The 19,428-nt window shown below is 46.0% G+C and overlaps 1 protein-coding gene across 1 annotated transcript in view; it reads right to left on the minus strand.

The window, feature by feature from the left end:
- PAPPA (pappalysin 1) overlaps positions 1-19,428 on the minus strand; it is a 180,972-nt gene that overhangs the window by 60,473 nt on the left and 101,071 nt on the right. Inside the window, exon 10 of the mRNA XM_027749372.2 lies at positions 15,139-15,335. Within this exon, the coding sequence (XP_027605173.1) occupies positions 15,139-15,335 (197 nt within the window). The remainder of the gene's footprint in view (positions 1-15,138; positions 15,336-19,428) is intronic.

The raw sequence follows: 19,428 nt of genomic DNA on the forward strand, positions 1-19,428 counted from the left end.
ATAAGCTTCCCCCTGCTGAGGCTGAGCCATCGCTACCCAGACAAGTGTTTCAAAGTGGTCCTGGGGTAAAAGGTTCTTTTAGAAGAGTATAATTGAGAAGTGTGGGAGAAGTCTAACTGAGATGAGTGGCTACAAGAGCCTCTTCTGCACTAGCTGTCAGCTAGTGAACTTAGCTAATGGCAAAAAAGTTCTTGAAGATTCTGCAATAACAATCCAAGTGGATAAACAGTCCCTGTCACCTGCAGCCTCCACCATCCCAACAGGCTCTAACACACATGGTAAATACATCCCCACTTCGACTCTACCCAGGCAATGAGTGTCACACCATCACTGCCAAGTCTGAGAACTGTCTGTTGGGAGTGTTTGTCACAACTCTGCCTTTGAGGCATCCCCAGAATGTGGTAGCAGCCTGAAGGCCCATATTATTTAGGTTAATGGTTGGACTCAGTCATCCTAGAGGTCTTTTCTAAACTGAATGATTTTATGATTACTGCAGTACCACCGCTTTTAAGCTACAAGTTCCAATGGCCTGGAAGACAACATCATCTCTTCTCATGGCTATTCATAGGAATTCACACTTAGAAACAATAAATTATTTCCTAATGTACTCTCTAGTTTGGTACAGTGATGCAAAACAGCAGCTAAGGCACCTGACAGCTGTGGAGGGAAGAACAGATAGACATACTTCTCGTTTCAGGGTGTTACCAAGCTCTAAAGTATTTGCTTTGAAGAATGACGGCATCACACAGGACTTCAAACTTCACTCACTGGGGCTTATCCAGATTCTCAGACCCACAGAGCAATGGGATCCACAGGAGCTTAGTATGTGCTCCAAAGTATGCGAGGACTATTTGTGTCTAGTTACTGGAAGCCCATGTCATACCCCTCCCTAGGAAGCTGCTTTCAATTAAAGGAGCTGATGTCTGTTCCTCTCAGAGGTTCAAATCCAGCTCGTCTCCCACCCACACATTCTGTACACAAACATCCAGAGACAGAACGATCAAGGCCAGAGAGCACTGTGGGATCTTCCCACAAGAGGGAATGCCTGGAGGATTCCCTTTGACTGATTTATACAACCCCTTGTCAATCACAGGCACACCATGTTCTTCAAACCGCCTCTCCTGTTTTCCTCTTCTTACTCAAGGGGACCGAGGAATGTGTCAGCAGAAAGGGAAAAGTGATATATTGGGAGCACTTAGTTTTTTGCCACATCTAAAACGCATTTACTATTGCAATCAGCTCCATTTCCTTCAAAGTAATATGGGAAAATTTGCTAAAGAGCAAATTTTGGAAGGCGCCCTTGTGAATGATTCCCAGCCATCCCATGACTTCAGGCAAAGTGAAGTTGGGTTGACGGGCTCCTGCTGCAGCTGAACTCCAGGTTAAGGATCAATCCTGTGGACTGGGCATGGGAATAGGTCCCATCCTGACTGTGCCCAGTGCATGGCCCCAGTACAGCCTTCTGGGCAGCACTTGGCTTCTCCAAGACTGAGCCCCCCCTCTGTAAGACGTGGATGATATTCCCCCATGTCACACAGGTACGTTGAGGGTATTAGGCACAAAAAGCTGCTCAGATGTTACAAAGAGAAGGTACAAACAGGCACACAGAGGTGTGAGGATACCTCTCCCCACAGGAGTGGGTTAAATACAAACTGATGCCATCCCACTCTGACCTTCCCATCGAGCGAGCACAGCCAGACACCGCAGGCTCCGCATACACTGGTGGTTCTCGTCATTGTAACATAAAATAATTCTAAATGCAGACAGGCAAAGCTGCTCCTCAGCCGAGGATGCTGCCCTGCTCAGCTCTGGCACAGGGCTGACACCGTGGTTGGGGTGGACGTGCCTGTCTGCATGCCCAGGGGCGGCTGGAAACAGAGCAAATCTCCAGCGCACAGATCTGTCTGCTCCCAAAATCCCATCTGTTGTCCCACTGTGGGGCTTCCTCCAGACCGTGTCTTCAAGCTACGTCTGGCTGAGAAGGGCCATCACGAGCACTGGTCTGTCGGGCACTCGGGAGCATCCTCCTTTTTGGGGAGGAGGGAGGAAGTGGTGATTGTGCCCCAAATGCTGCCTCTCCCTCCTCCTTTCTCCTGGGGACTGTGCTGCTGTCCCTTCTGCACCCAGACAGACAACACAGGGAGTTTCTGGGTTGAAATGGGCTAAACCCTGTCCTGTTTGCAAAACAGCAGCCAAGGAGCAAGCAGGAACAGGATCTCTTGGTAAAACCCCCAGTGGAGCACACAGCATCCTGAGTGAGGCTGCACAAGTGCACAGAAAAGCTCGTGGACTGATAAAAATCCATGGAGGCACAAACAGAACATCTTCTGTTGCTTGAGGATCCAGCTAAAAAACCAGACTTCAACGGTAATACTGAAACCTAATTAATCCACAGTTTTTAGTTGACTGCTCTGCAGAATGTTATTTATATTTAACTCAACACATGCCAGAGAATCCCAACCATGACATAAGCAGCATTTTAACACATCCCTTACAGATGAAAACTTTCTCCATTGCCAGACCAGGGGGCTGGCAGTCACCCAGACCTTTTATTCTTAAATATGTTATTGTTCTTGCCGACCTAAGGTTAATCTTACCCAAGGATGAGAAACTATGGTGCAGTTGCTAAATATCAGAAAGGTTCCTGCTTGTTTATTGCCCAATACTGTGAGGCAGCTTGACTGCCACATGGACACCACCCAGTTTGCCGACTGCAGCACAGACCTCCAATCTGTTTTGAAAGCTGTTGCACTGCTCTTCTCATTTAGGCTGGGAACTGGGTTGGAGTTACAGAAAAATTAAATTGCCCACATTAGTGGGCACCGAACCATTAAAAAGGCCACCATTTGGGATCCAACAAACACCTCAAAAATCAGCCAGTTTCTATGACCATTTCAAACCCAAAGAGCTCAGATGGAAATTGTACACACAGGATTACTCAAGGGGCACCGGGAGTTTTCCTCTGGGTTTTCTTCAAGGTCCTGGCCAGAAACGCTTTAGGACTAGTGTCTTTATCGGTGTTCTTGATTTATCCCATCAGAAGATCTGAGTCCACAGTTGTCTGCCCAACTATGAAAGTCAGCATTGGGTCATTCCAGGTTGGTCTCTAAGACTTAAGGAAAACCTTCAAAGTTTTTTGGTTGGTTGGTTGGTTTTTTTCCAAATTGGTACATATATTAATTTTTATGTGCACTAACAATGAGTTTGAAATACCCTGTTGCAGAAAATAAAAACCCAAAACCAAATCTGAGATTCAGCAGCATAGATTCTAAGTATAAAATGATGAGGTAAAGCTGTGTCCTCCCCCTTTTAACAGTTGCCTTACCTAAAAGCCTACTGCTTCTTCCCCAGTAGCAACTTTCCCTCACCTCTGATGCTCATCAACTGCAGCTTCTACCCCAAACCTCTCCTTGTCCTCTGGGTCTGATCACACGGTTTTACTAAGTTTTGTGCTCTTTCTCAGCTTTTGCCTGTTTTCATTGGGGTGCTTAAAGGTCTGATGGCAAAAGATGAAAAATTGCAGTGTGTCCTGCTCCAGGACAAAGGAATGAAGGCAGGTGATCCATAGAAAAAGCTTTATCAACTAACTGGAAGCTGATGAAACTCCTGGGGTAACACACTGATGCTATATTGCTCCCAGATCCAGTTGGCTCAGGAGTAAGAGGAAATCTCATCTGTCAATTTTCCCCGTGTAATGAAGAACAGGATTTGGCTGTGGGATTGGGAAGCAGCTTACATCTCCTGCAGGATGAAATAAAGCCCCATTGCCAGTTGTTATGTCCAGTCTCAGCCCAGCCACGTCCACTTTGAACCTGGAGCAGCCCACGTGTCTGGACCCTGCAGGCTTAGTACTCAATTAGCATGTTATTACAGCTTTCTTAGCACAGAGCTCCAGTTTTAAGCTGAAGGTTTGGCTGGATTTTTTTAATAATTGGAAAGTGACCTTTCTGTGTATGACAACACCACAGATGATACAACATGGCATCAATAGTTTGTCTGCAACGTGACACGATGATAAATTCCTCGATGATAAATTCCTCTGCTTTACAATAAAAATGGTAGTGTTCATTTCCAAAGGGAAATTTCCTTGGGTAGAGTTTTGGATGCAATACAGGGCTGTGATTCAGAAATGAGTAAGAGCTGCAAGGGCTATTTCATTTTGTCATATAAGTTGGTTTAGTTTGAGGCAAGCAAATAGGAGCTACAGGGATTTCCATTAAATGATGGCCCAGATTGCATGTGTATTCAATGTGTGTTATTAACTTCAGCTTTCTCAAAAAATGCAGTTATTTCACTTCCAAAGAGTCGGTATGAACAATATATTTCCATTTTTAAATCATGCAGACCCGCATTCTTTGAGCTTTCCTTTGAATTTCTGTTATCTCCAGATTCAAAGCAAACTTCATTTAAAACCGGTGAGTTCAAATCAAAATCACATCAAACCATAAACTTCACATGGCATACCTGAAAAAACTGTAAATCAGTTCTGACTGGCCCTATCCCAAACTCACATTGGCTTTGACAGCCAGCCAGCTGTAATCAAATATCTAGGATGCTAGCTGGACCCGTGGAAAAAACAATACGGAGTTTTGATTTTCCAGAAAAACCCCAACCAGATGATTTCTGCACGGTTCAAAGGATCACGCCAAAGACTCTGGCTAAGCCAGAAACTACAGAATAACAGAGTGAGAAAAAGAAGAAACAATTGTTCTGATGGGATTTAAAAATCAACCCACTTACACAAGTCCCCAAGTAAACCCCAGGATTCAGAGCTCCTGGGTGCAATTTGCACTCACTCCTGCTTCTTTTGCCTTTCAGTGACACACAGTGAGGGGACATGAAATCAAGGGATAGCTCCAAGTGCAGAACACAGTCTCCTGTGAAGCACATGGAAGTGCAATCCAGCAATTTGCCATGTTTCCTTGTTTTTCCCTCTCAGACCTCTGCTATTTCTTCAACACAGCAGTGGGACATAAAGATGCTGCTCTCAAACAACAGCATCTCCCACCCCAGCACTGCTAAGGTCTCACCTCAGAGACAGAATTCTTGGAATTAGTCCTGAATTCCATTCTGCTATTATGTTCAAATTCACAAATACATCTGCCAGTAGGAACAGCACCCAAATTCAACAGCCTAGACAGACAGGATCAAGCAACAGCACCCAAACAAGACCTTATGCCTTCAGTTCTGCAAATATCAGGCTCATTAGAGCTAAAAGGCATTTTCGAGCCGCAGCAAAAGCTCCTGTCTACAACTTCCACATTACTGCTCAGAGAAGTGTGAAGGCATTATAGACTGATAAGTGCTTTAGCAGACTGTATATCCATCCACTGGAGAGTGAGGTTAAACAAATACAGGAGCCAGAACATTATTGTTGGCTGCACACTCGGGTTCCCAAACTGCCCGTCTCTAACTTGAACCAGCCAGGTCCACTACAGCACAGCCAAGGCTGGCCGTGGGGTGCTGCAGCAAAGGAAAACAATCCCATCCCATGAGCTTTCACCACTGAGGAGTAGAGCAAAAGCTAAATTTTTTGTTTTTCCTTTGACTGGAGAGTTTTATTCAGGAGCAGCTGGCATCAGAAAATCAAACTGTGAAAGGCAGAACGTGTGCCGCATTTTAGGAGGATCTTAGATGTATTTTTGGTATTATATTCATGGATCTGACTCATTAGATTCATTGTACTTTTGCTGGTTTGGCATTCCTTCAAGGCAAAGCAGGATTGGGCTTGGTACAATCCACTTGGTAACATCTCCTCCTTCTTTCCCAAAGCTGGTCCTATAAACTTGCTTGGATGAAGAAAACACACAGTTAGGTAGAAAAAGCCCAAAGGCAGCAACAACTAATCCCTAAAGAACTTTGGCTCAACGAAGAGTTCCCAGTCAGGATAACACACTGGCTGAGGTGGACAGAGATGCTTAGAAGCACTTGGGCAACATTCCTGATGGGAAGAGAGATACATAGGGGAAAAAAATTAATCCCCATCTTTTTCAGCTATCAAGCACGAAAAAATCCCCAATGCTTTCATTTCCAGCATGGTAGGAGTAGACCCTAAATATTGTTGACCTTACCACAACTCCCTGAACCACCCTGAGAGCTCATGGGGCACAGGAGCCACTTCCAAGAGATGTGAGACAAGGCAGGTTCTACCCTGAGCCCTGCAAACCTCTCGCTAAGCTTCGCCTGCGGCTGAAGCAAACAGCCATGCAGTGGTTAATGTCAGCCCCGACCACATGATCACATTCAGGAAAGGTCAAAAGAGTGATTTTTCATTTAAAAACATCTGTGTGTTTAAAGAACAAAACTTTCTCATGTGCAGAAAACCAGGGGTTTCCAGCGCTTTTATTTCCAGAGTTAAAGTTGTGCTTCTCGGCTTTGTTTGGGGTTATGGACCATGTAAACACGCTGTGTAAACCACACGCAACACTCAGCACACAGCCTTTCCACATGCAAGGATAATTGAGGGTGCAAATCTCCCTCTCCCTGGTTCCTTTTCCCTCTCCAAGCTGCTCAGCTTCCCCCACCACACTCCCAGTGAGCCAGTGAGACACCCCCTTGTTGTCCTTCCCTATATGAAGACAGGCACATGCCTCTAATCCTAAGGGTGTAAGTCTGCTCTGGGCTGTCAACAGGCCTTAATTGGATACATCCAGGGAGATGATGCATTGGGAAGAGACCCTGAATTTAACAGCAAGAGGGAAGGCTGCAGAGAGGCTCCCTGGGAGTGTGTCAGGAGGCTTGGAGGAGCTGCCATGTGCTCCAGGGAGCTGACAGCAGTCACACCTCAGCCAGCAGAGCCTTTCGGTTCCCATCCAACTCAGCCCTGTGCCAACCTGTATTAATCAAGATTAAACCCTCTGGCTTGTTTTTGTTAATACCTGAAGACACAGACTGTGGTATGCAGAAGGTGCTCCCTTTGCTTCACTGGGCTTTTCCCACCAAAACTGCAGAGTAATGGAACAACCATCGTGCAAACAAAATCCCTCTGGATGAGCTGGACCATCCAGGGAGAGTCCATAGAGCAGCACCAGCTGTTGCCTCCAGCCTGTGCACATCTCCACCCAAGCAAAGGCTTGTTTGGGGAAGCCTGTCACTTCCCTCTAACATTGGAACAACCTCTGGTTGCTCTGATAAACCTCAAACTTCATCAAATTAAGCAAAAAGACTTGGAGCATTTAATCCTTGATGTCCCAGGTTAGAAGGGGAGCTCACAGGAGCTGCTCTCAGAAGAAGTTACTGAAGGGATTAAAGTATGAGCATCATCTGAAAGAGGGGATGCAGGAGCTCACAGCAGTCCAGGCTCAGCCTTTCTCACCATAAACAACCACTGGGAAACAGGTAAACTTCCATGGAGCGAGGCTTTCCTTTTCCAGCTGGGACAGTCACAGCATGCACACAGTGCAGGCACAGGAACAGAGCAGCTCTGCTAGAAGGGCAGATGTTTCAAAGGTATTTGGATGGAGAAAGGTGGGAAGAAGGTGATCTCTGCCCTGTGCTTCACGTCCGCTCTGAAGAGAGACTTGCCTTCTCTGCATGTGATGATGCAAGGGTTAATTATCAAAAAATGGAAAAATAAGGTTCCCTGCCTGAAGTGGTAAGAGTAAGGATTTCGTCCCAGTGACGAAAATGGCTGAGCAGAACTTGATGTTCTCCTGAAATGAGGGCTTCTCCCAGTGAGGAGGTACATGTGGGGACAGATAATAGCACTGATCACGCAGAAAAACTGTTTCCTGGCACACGTTGCAGCTCGCAGCCGGACCCTGAGGCGATGGTGGAAACCCAGTCCCCAGGAGACTCCTGATGATAGCACAGGGAGCTGGGCCACTTACCAGATGTGAATTTGAATTACCAGGGTGAATCACGGCTTCTTATCAGACTCCCCACTGAAATGACCTCAGCGATGCTCCAGCTCCACAGGCAGTACTTCCAAAAGTGAGGACGGATGGCGGATGTGGGGTTCTTCAACAGTTACAGCTCCAACCAAGGCAGCACAATTCAGAGACTTGGAGCAGCTCAAGAATTTATCTAGATAGTCTTCAGTTTGGCTTTTTGTTTGGTTAGATTTTTTTAAACTATTTTTAAAGCACATACTTATTTCCAGGTGGGGACAGATGGGTTGACTCAAGAGACTTTCAGGACAGTGTTGGGTCACCAAAACCCATTCCTTTTAGAGACATCTCAAGATGGACACCCTAAAATTCATTGGTATTCCAAGTACGAGTCTCTAATGAGGTCTCTAATGTGGGCTAAGATGCCTATGGTACTCTGAACAAGCAGACAATCCTTCCTCTAAAAGAAAAAAATAAATTCTTTGCTCCTGGCATGAGAAAGTTTACTTTCAGCTTAAAGAAATGATCGTGTGGTTTTGGGGATGGCATTCCATTCTGCTGGAGAACAGCACCCTGCCTGCCTGTATATCCGTGGCTTTGTAGCTACATTACAACCCTGGTGAGCTCTGTTTACATATTTGACATGTTTTCTTGTGCAGAACATGAAACCAAATTACATAGTAAAGGCCATTATGGCTTTGCTCTTGCACCCTTTTCCGTCCCCTCCTTCCGATCGCTTGGTTTAGATCTATCTGGGTGTTTTTAGCTGCCCCAGATCGCCTGGCAGTGCTTCAGGCAGGTTTATTTGCTGTTGCACAGGGAAATCATGGAGAAACTGGTGAAGACACATGCCAGGGAATAGGGAGAAGAGGGCCAGGGCGGGGGTGGGATGAGAAAAGCCGAGAACCCTCCGTGCACACGAACAAAGCAGACGTGTCGGTGCATTTATGCAAAATCATTCCGCTCTGAATGGAGAGGGACCCAAGACAAACAACCCGGATGGGATGCAGGGGAGCTATCCCACGCTTACAGCTGGACATGCTCTGCATCTAAAGGCTTGTGAGCAGCGGCAGCAGACAGAGAGACTGGCAGGTTGAGGGGCAAGGGCCGAGGAGGGGGGTCTCCTTTCAGAGGAGTGCATGTTAATGAGCACCGCCGCTGTCGGGGGGTCCGGCTTCCCGGCTCGCTGGTGTCGGGGGGGGGGGGGGGGGCCAAGCTCTTTTCTTGTTCCCGCCTGGAATCTGGGTGGGTGGCTGGGTGTACAGCAGATATGATCATGAGTGGTGATTTACTTCCCAAAGAAGCACATAATCCTTAGTACTGTCCAAGACAATATTCCTTTCTTGCCTTTCTTCTTGCTTCTAGAAACAAATAATGGCATGGAATTCTGCTCTCGTTTCATTAGTGGTAAATGTCTCCCAGTTCTAGGAAGATGGGACCAATATCCGGCACCTGAGGATTTTTGGTTTGACCTTCATCTCTGCAAAAGTCAGACTGAACCTCTCTGAGAGTACTGATGGCTGCTTTGCTCCCTGCATCATTCTTTGTTTCTTTTATCTATTTTCTCTACAGTACACAAAGGGAACACAGTGTACCAGCCCCTGGTACTCACTGTTCTGTTTCCCTTAGATGACTTGCATATGTGTTCTTGAAAAATTATTCTAAAAAGTAGGGGGGGGGAAGGGGGGAGTGGAAACTAAAAAAAAAAAACATCCCTTGAGTGTTTGGCAAAATTGCTTGGAATCTCCTCTGACATCTCATTGTGTTCTCTCTGTCCTCCCCTTACACAGATGAGCCAGAGGCTACGACACCAGCCATGGGGTCTGAGCTTTACTACTGCCAGGAGCAGAGGAGCACTGGAAGACATGGGGATGGAGGGGTGCAAGGGAGGGAATCCCTGTCTGTAACAGGCAGCCAGGTGATGGGCAGCATCCCCTTCCCTCCAGACAGCTCTGAATTGACTTTAAAGGTAATGCTCTTCCTCAGCCATCTGTCTACCAATGAGTCTTTTTCAAGTCAACCTACCTAGAAATCCCACTTATAATTTTACTTAGCTTGAGAGACCTCCCCAGAACACTGAAATCACTCCTGAGTCCCAGCACTGATGCAACATCCCTCACCTTGGTGTGGACCCTTCACAGGGACCCCCTTCTCCAGCAAGGCAGTGCAGCAAGGAAAACATGTGAATAAAGACCAGTGGAATTCCTTTGGCAGAAAGGTTGCAAAATCCAGCTTTCCCAGGAAGACAGGTGGGAAGCAAGTCATTAAAGCAAGGAGTTGGTGAGACAGTTTTTCAGTCCTTTGTGCTGGGAATGAACAGCCAAACTGTGCTAGGATAAAGACTGATTAATTCATGAACAGGATATGTGAGGGGCTGAGAGAGCTAAAATGCAGATTTATTGACCCCAAACCCCTTCTAGGTCTCTGCTCCTAGGCAGCAACTCTCATCAGGCCCTGAACAGTTTTCTTTTTATCCAAGATATGAACATTTCCCTTTCAAGACATCCTGAACTTCCTGGTGCTGGGGAGGTTTAGGCTCAGTAATGCCCAGTGCCTGCAACATCTCTGAAGGATATTGAGGTCTAATCCTCAAACAGTAGCTTTACCTTTCTGTGCTCTGGTTTTCACCTCTATTAAACAGAACAGAAACCAAGCAGCGTGGCTGTGATAAGGCTTAATTAATCACTGTACGCTGAAAAAAATATGAAAAATATCATCACTTAATCCAAGGCAGGAGAATTCCAGCCTGAATTTGCCTGACAGTCAGAGCCAGGCCCGTGATGCAACTCTCCAGCCTTCAGGCAAAAAACCAAATTGGCTGGTCTGTAGTTTCCAGGGGAAATGAAGACAAAGTTTTGGACCCCTTGAACTAACTTTAGACTTGGAGACTCTGTAACCTAAGCTGAAGCCCTTTGGTGGATCAGCCAGTACTGGAAATGAGCTCACCCGTGTACAGCAGACCTACATTCCTCTTCTGACAGCCTGTGCACAGTGTCCAGTTCAACTTTTTCCAGAACTGGTCTCTGCTCACTCATGGTTCCTCCATTAATGGTTTTTCTTAGTGGGATTCTGCCCTCATCCTCCAGAGCTTAGTGGTTCAAAGTCTGGCTCGGCTATAAATAACAAAGACATTTGCAAAGCAAATCATCTTATTAAAAAAGGGGATTTTTTCATCCCTCCAACCACAACAAAACTCTTACCGTTGAAGAGCAACAGGACTTGGCTGTGAATTGGGGAGTTCAAAAAGGGCCACTTGCAGAGCCGACAGACAGACACCCTCCCTCTTCTCAGCAAGATCACCCCAAAGGGAAGGAATGGCTTCTCCATTAAAAGTTGCAGGTTTCCTCTCTTCCCACTCCTGTTCAAGATTACTCTATTTGCTGGCTTTGCTGTATCTTTGGGGAATTATCTTCGGCTTTATATTTATTAGACAGAATAAAACTCCATGGCAGAGAACTTCATCATCTTTCTCTTCAATTTTCTTATGGTATTTTCTTACCACTCTTGGAGCCCTTGCTCCACCATATTATTTCTTTTAGTATTCAGAATACTTTTGTGCTCCTTTCTTCTCCTTTTGTGGGCTATTCCAGACATACTGCAATTCTAGACATCTTTCTGCTGCTGGTGGAAGGTTTGTTGCAGTGAGTCTGGATGAGTGCAATTGTGGAAACTGTAATAGGGGCAGGAGGGGGCCTCTGTTTGTGGGAAAGATGTAATAAGAATCCTCTTCCACAACATCTTACTCCATAGAAGCCCCCGTGGGGTACCCAGAGGAGAACAGGGTGTGTTCTTTAGTCCGGGAATGAAAGAAAATCCCAGGATCTGTCTGTGCCCAGCAGCCTTGGGAAAGAGTCCCTCTTTGGTTAACTGTGCCTGAGCTGTGCAGCTTTTTCGTGGAAATCCAAGCTCAAACAATGACATAGGGAGAAAAAGATACTTTATATATATATATATAATACATATATATGGTTACTTGTTCTAAACAACTGCACAGCTGGGAGGAAACACAACAAAAGACAGTTCCTGAGGAACTGGCCCTCTAAATTACCAACCCACAAACCAATTTCCAAGTCCTGAGCACACATTGCTGTGACAGGAATAACAAGATCAGGAATCGGATCCCTTAGTCCCTTCCTATAAATCTCTATTGTGAAAGCCTAAAGGGAAACTGCAGCTGAATCAGTTCTCCAAAAGCAGGAGTGTCACCAGCAAGAGGAAAGGAGAAATGGCATCTCCAGCCTCCTGTGGTTCGTCTGCACCCACCTGCCTTTGCTCTGCACATCTACACTGACGGTATTTCACACACAAGGAGAGGCTCTTTACAAACTCCCAGCAGAAGCAGTGGGAAAAAAGCGGCTCAAGAGTGTGCAGAGCCCTTATTGCTGAATTCCTCCTGCACTTGACAACAGGTACTGAGCAGCATCTGCTTCCAGGTCTGCAGACGATTCCAGATTGGAATCCAACTGCAGAAATGCCCTGCACTGGTGCTCGCACTTCTGTGCTGGCACAGGGTTGCTGAGTGGCCCTCTTTGGCTCTGAATATGATGCTGTCAGTACTGAGAATATTTCTTAATCAGCACTGAAGGGTGGCTGCCAGAAAAAGTAGAAGTGGCTGTCCCTCAGTCTTGCTTCTGCAGAAAGCGCGATTGTTTAAAGGGGGGCTGTTTGACCTTTCCATTTTTCAAATCTGTATCTCTTTGCCAAGACTGTGTCATTCTTTGTAAGCATTCTGTTGTTCTAAACAAATCTTATACTGTGAGCTTTCTCTTTTATCTCCCTTAGTATGTTGCCATTCGGCAGCCTCACACTAACAAGTGATGGAAGATCCACCTCAAACTAATAACCCAGTGTGGGCATCTAAGGAAGAAACAACTGCAGAAATGGGCAATATCTTCACTGAACTAAGCAAACAGGTCACAGAAGCAACCCTACAATAACAAAAGAATCCAGCTTGTGCTCATCAACAATCCTCCAGCAGTAAACGAGCACACATAGGCAGATATTGCTGAGAGACACAACAATAACCAACCAACCTGCCTTGCAAACCCCTCAGAAAAAGCCTTGACAAAACTATGACAGTCATGCAGAGTAACAAGTGCTGAGATATCTAAGGATGAGAACCATTTTAAGTCAGAGCATGCTAAAAATGTTTTAGAGCACCTTGAGAGCTCTGGGGCAATTATGAGAAATGGGGATGGCTAACAACAGGCAGCTTATGTATTCTGTATATTGCTGTGCACTGCACTCAAACATATCTTTCATGGCATTCCTGATGAGGAGCCAACACAAATACCACTCTGATTAATCAGGAAGCTACCCAGCAACAACATGAAAAGTTTGCACAAGACCAACAAGCACACAACCTACTCTGAAAGGTATCTGGGTGAGGAAAGGTGCTCCTTTCATCAATGCAGAAAACCCCTAAGGCTCAGTGCTTGTGCAGATAATGAAGCCAAACATGTTTACACACCAGTGATCATTACATGCAGTGATTAGAGGAGATCTTAGGTTAATTTTCATCTCCTCTAACTAACAGACTGATGACCTGCTGCCCCACCTAACCTCTCTGGAGTGAAAAGTCAGGTGCTTTCCCAAGCCAGCAAGGCTGTCTTGTTCCTGGGGAAAACAAAGACTTTCTCAACGTATATGATTAAAAAGGTCAGTGAGCCCCATGCACTCAAACTGGTGTAATGGGACCAGCTGAGCTAAAGCAAAAATTCCTTTTGCTGGAAGTAAATAGCCCACTGTTATCTCCCTGGGGGCCAGGCAATAACAGGAGGCATGTTCCCATTCACTCTGCCAGTGTGTGATATGTTAGTGCTCTGCCTATAAATACAACAGCTTTTTTTGCCTTTTTTTTTTTTTTTTTAACAAGGCTGTGACAACTTCATCTCATCTGGGTACAACAAACACGCCTGAGTTGTGGCTACACAGTAGGGCTTTCTGCTGTGTGCGTGCGTGGTGGTGGTTTTTCCACCACAGGACCATATGTTACCTACTGAGTGGAGTGGCTGAGTTCCTACCAGTGCATCAGACAAAATCAGGGCAGCTCTCTGATGGAGTGCCTGGGGACGTGCCCAAAAAGCAGCACCTGAACTGGAGACACTGCTCTTTGGCCTGAACTGCAGCACAGGGAGCTCAAAGGAGAAAGAAGTTATGAAGGCACTGGTAGGGGCCCAGAGGAAAGTTCCCTTTACAGTGTGAAATAATAAATGAGACCGTGACAAAAAGGCAACACTGGGCTCGAGATTCTGTCTTGATACTACGCCAGCTAACCACGCTTTGTGCATTCAGAACTGACCTGGTCATTAATTTGTTACAGACTTGTGCAATGTGAACAAGGCCAATTCTCTTGCATAAAGATGTTTTCTCTTGCAAGCCAACTGGAAAAGCTTAGAGTTTACTATCCATGGAGAAATCTGCTTGACATATCTGTGACACGGCACTCCTCTCTGCACTGCCCACTCAAGACACCTCCTGGATAACAGGAGAACAACTTTTCTGCATCCTACCAGAAGTGAACCTAAGCTGATTACTGTGATAAATGCTCTATCTCTAGCAAGGGGCAATGGTGGGTGCTGAAGGAGAAATATATGAAGCAGCTCTTATATATGAAGATCCTTTTCCTGCTGTATCCTCTAAACTAATAAGCAACATGGGCTTTCTCAAGTCAGGTTGCATCTGGACTGTTGCATCTGCAACTTGTACAGCTCTGTTTTCCAGGCATTTATCTGAGGTCTTTTTGAACTCATTTGGATCTAATTCTCTCAGAGAAACAAAAGGTGAAGTTATGGTAACTGGAGCTATTTATGTTACAAAGGAGACATGGGAGAAGGGGGTTAAAGCTAATGAATGTCTTTGGGAATGGACGGGACCTTTCTCAGAATAGAACAATAGGGTGCTTTTATGAAACTGGGAGGCAGAAAACACAAAACTATTAAAAAAAAAAAAAAAGAACACACTTTTGTATTATTCAGCATTAGCCCTCAGAACTCATCGCCACAGGATCATACCCTGCAGACGCTGTGGAGAGCCCATCTGTCTTTTAGGTGATGATGGTTGGTTGAGGTGACTCCTACACAACTTATTGAATCAAGAAGGCCACAACTTGAGCCAGTTCTGGTTGGATGGTTGGAACTGAATTTCGATTCATCACTATTAGTCAGGCTCAGAAAGAGGGAAGCTGCTGTCAAGGGCCTTCCTTGGTGAAGGAGCACCCATGAATGCTGACCACTGAGCTGCACTCAAGAACTCTGCTCCTTGGTGGACTCCCCCTTCCAGGAGAGGAAAGGGAACGTGCTTTCCTTACCTGGGTGGCTGCTGGCTGACCGATGACCACCCATCCTGGGCACTGCTGGTCACTGTGATGCGAGACGGAGACGTTGGAAGCCCATTGATCGAGGAAGCCTTTGGGGGTGTAAACCCCACAGTCTTTGATGCTGGTCATCTGCTCAAATTCCTCACACACTCCATCACCATCGTGGAAATAGCACCTGCTGGGTTCATCTGCAGGGGAAAGCAGAGAAGGAGAATCACAAAGGACTGGCTACACATATCTGCAGTGTAGTTGCCAGGACCTGATACCATCAGAGGTCGTGTATCTGCTGGATCAGGTCACTGGGAAGTGGGAGCATTGGTCACTTCCAGGCCATAGCAAGGTGATTGCACAAAAGCCAACCAACAATAGTCAATGTTTGTGTTGGGTAATTCCCTCAAGATATTTCCCAATGTTAGGGGTTTTCTGCTTATTTTCATCTCTTTCCTTTTAAAAGGATGGAGACAGAAGAAAGCAGAGATATAAAATACATAGAGAGACAATGTGGGTGTTGGCATAATTCCACCAGCTTGGATGGAAAAACGCCAGGGGAGGGTTTGGTCTACGATGTTTCCCTTCTTGTTTTTTAAAGATATCTGCAAATAAACAACAACAGCAACTGTGACTGTAGGGATTGTGAAAACTGCCAAGCTCACAGTTACAGTGACCAAAGGGCCAAACAGATCTGTTTATCCAAAGCAGATACACTATACGAAGTGTGAGGGGTAATCTTGCCACATACACACACGGCTTCAACCAACATGAATCAGATTTGACCTGAAAGGATCAAAAGCAGCAGGAGACTTTATTATCCTTGTCCATTTATTCTGTGGCTTCTCTAATGAGACTGCCAACAAAGATGCCAAATTTTTGAGGTTGTTTCTGTAGCACTGGCCCATTAAAAACTGAACTGAGATCCATCTCCTCTTTTCAAACAGACTGCATAGCAATAATGACTTTCAGTTATTAGAGTACTCTGTGAAATGGAAACCTTTGACCTGTTGGTATCCTATTTTGTATTGTATTATCATTGCCAGTCCCCAGAGGTATCCAGTTCTGACAGCCTGTTGTATTTTTGTCTGGCAAATAAGCCTGTTGAAAAAAGGGTAGGAAATTAGCCAGAGCTGCTAGCTGGGCTGATGGAAATGATCCCTAAGGAGAATCCTGTCAGTAGTATTGGACTGTCTCGAGCTAGGTGTCAGAAAATCCGATGGCTGCTCAATTTTGAGCTACTTCTAAACTCCTAAATCCCCTGTTTATTTTTCCTCCTGGTTTACACAGTGAAATACCATCATGAGCCAAAAAAAATGGGTTTATTGCTATTCAATTATTTAATGACTTTCACTCCTTTTCCTCCTGTGCAATATTCCACATCTTTAAGAGAGTGTGGCTTTGAAAGAATAGAGAAGTCTATCAGGGAAGAATGTCATTATGGTTTCATTTCATCACAACCTCTGTGGACAACTCGTGTACGTGGATAAGTGCAGGGAACTGTGTATTTGCTGGGTGAGTGCTCCGAGCTGGCAAAAAGGCGCCAGCACACGTCTGGAAATGTTTCAGCTGTATGAGTGCAGCCCTGTGCCTGAGCGAATATTCCCAGGGTGGCCAAACTTCCTGACCCTACATGTCACATCTTAAAATCCTCATTTGTCTGGGAGCCACCGAACATATACCACACACCTCGAAGAGCCCGGAGGAGGAGCGCTGGGGACAGTGCTCACAGGCAGGAGATGACAATGGCTCCCCGGGGTGGCTGAGGGGATGTGCAGATGGGCCCTAAGGCAACCCAGCAGGGCTGGCCCCCTGGCCCTGCTGTCCTGCCTCCTCCCACAGCCTGAGTGCCCAACAGCCCTGAGCCAGCAGGGCCCTGCTGCTGCTCGTCTGATACCAACCCAGCTGGGAACATGTGCTTGAACTGATCTGAGAGCCCCAGTTGGGACATCCCTGTAGCACACCTTGGTTCCCTGCAGGGCCTGTTGATGGTGGCATAGTGCTACAGTGGCAGGGCTCATTCATCCCTGGGAGAGCCATGCTCTGAGTCTGACCAGCTCAAGGAAGGGGCAGAGCATGTCTGTCACTGTGATGGCCATGGAGGCAAACTCCTGGTTCCCTCACCTTGTCCTTCTGCCTCTCTCATCCTGCTCCTCTCTCTGCAAACCCATATCAAGGCTCTGGGTCTCTGCTGTACCCAAGAACAGTAGGATAAATCTAAGTGGCTCACCCACCTCAGAGCACTATGCCCCAGTTTGAGTTGAGAGCCTCAGCAGAAATCTCTGAGAAATATTCAGCCTTGGAAAGGCTGTGGTCAGCAATCAGAATCCTCAAAAACAAATGCCAAAAGTATGAAAATATGTATTTTTGGAAAAAGAGTTTCTTTGTAATTTTATGAAAAGAGGCTTAATTTTATAAAAAGGGAAAAAGAAAAAAGAAAAGAAAGGAAAATACCTACCACGTTAAAAAGACCTGACCTTCAGCTTTTAAGCATATGCACAGTCAGATATACACGTACAGTGAAACACCATCATCCTGCCACACACCCACACTGACAGAAACACTGACACACAAACACTTGTACACTCTCTTTACACATCCCTGACTCAGCCACCCCACTGTTGCAAACACATACCCAGAGAAACTCACAGCCTAATTTTAGGCACATGCATTTAGACAGTGTTTCCCAGCCTTCCCAGAGCACTGACTTATTTTCACGACAGGCACTGAAGTAAGCACAACATTTATATAGCAGCATACTCCTGCACTGGCTCCAAATGTTCCCTCCTAATGCGATGATAAACGTAATGGGCTTCTGATAAGATCATGTGTTTGGGATAAAAGAATACTCAAGACCTACTCCAACCCGATGACTTAATTCAAACTCACATGGATGGGAAGGCAGCCTTTGAATAGCTGTGATCCAGGCCAGTGTGTGATCCTAACAGAGGCTAATTTGTTCCTGATTATGCCTAAGACCCCAATAAATCTGTCTGCTCAGAGTCTGCAAAACCCGAGGGAGGAACCGAGCACAGAGACTGGGATGTCTGAATTAAATGGAGGCTGCCTAAATGATTAACAAAGTCCTGCTGAACTGCACTGTCATGAGCCCTTGTGCTGTGCTGGCCCTGGAGAGCTGCCTCACCCTGTGCCGGCGGGATGACACCACGCACAAAAGCTGAGAGATGAGGCACCCACTCGCCTCTGTGTGCTTTGAAAAATGGTGGGGGAAAGTGGCTTTACAACCCTAGTTTATTTTTAAGGAAGATCTGTAAGTCCTACTATTGACACACCATTCAGCTTGCAGTGCTGGGCTTTGAGGGGAGCGTTGGTGAGAAGAGGGGAGGACCTTTCCTCCCTGTGAGCTTCCTAATTCTGAGTGATGGCGAAGAGGGGGACGTGATTAAATCCTTCCCAGACACGAGGGCATCAACCTTCAACATCCAAATGTGGTGCATCACCGGGTGGGCTGCCAAAAAGCAGCAAAGATTCTTCCTTCCCCACGTGTTGAGCACCAGCTCTGACTCCAGGTTCGTCCTGTGGTCTTGGATGCTTGGTAAGTTATGCGTTGGGTTTTACATTTTCACGATCAAAGTGAAGGACAACCAGGTTGTTTCTTCCTACTATTGCCCTCACAAAATAAAAACAGGTTTCTTCCCTTTCCTCAGTGATGTGAATGCAGCTCAGTTAAATCCATAGAGTCCTACAGGTTCAAAGTTGGGGAGGGCAGTGTCAGGAGTGGAGTATTTCTAGGAAGCAGTAGCTGGAGATGATATAAAATGCCTTTTCTGTTCTCTTTTTAACAATATGAGCTAGGTTTTCTCCCCACAGTGGTCTACAGGCTCCCAAGACATGCTGAAGATCATATCAGTGTGTTGGTCATGCATGTTCATCAACACCATGGACTTCTCACTTCATATATGAATCTGATTTGAAGTAGATATGGAAGAAGGGAACATAAAGGAAATCTGATTTGTCCTCAAGGGAAAAATGACTTCAAAAAAATTAAAAATCAGTTGCCTGGAAATCCAGCTTAAATCTAGAACAGTAAAATGTCTGCAGGCACAGCACCTGGCAGCAGGAGAGAGCATCTCTGGGGGATTGACAACAGATGCTGCAGGATTCTCAGCTGAGCTCAGGGAACCTGTACTCATTCAGGCAGCCCAGGCTGCTTTTCCCTGGAAAAGTTCTTTCTGAAGGTACAAAAACGTTGGGGCCAAAACAATGCCCCTGTCTTGCCCTTGCTGTGGGACAAGGCAGTCTCCAGTTCAGCAAAGATTTCTGTGGTGTTTG

The sequence above is a fragment of the Pipra filicauda genome, unplaced genomic scaffold, assembly GCF_003945595.2.
Source record: "Pipra filicauda isolate LSUMZ 115617 unplaced genomic scaffold, ASM394559v2 scaffold510_size705862_pilon, whole genome shotgun sequence".
NCBI classification, from domain to species: domain Eukaryota; kingdom Metazoa; phylum Chordata; class Aves; order Passeriformes; family Pipridae; genus Pipra; species Pipra filicauda.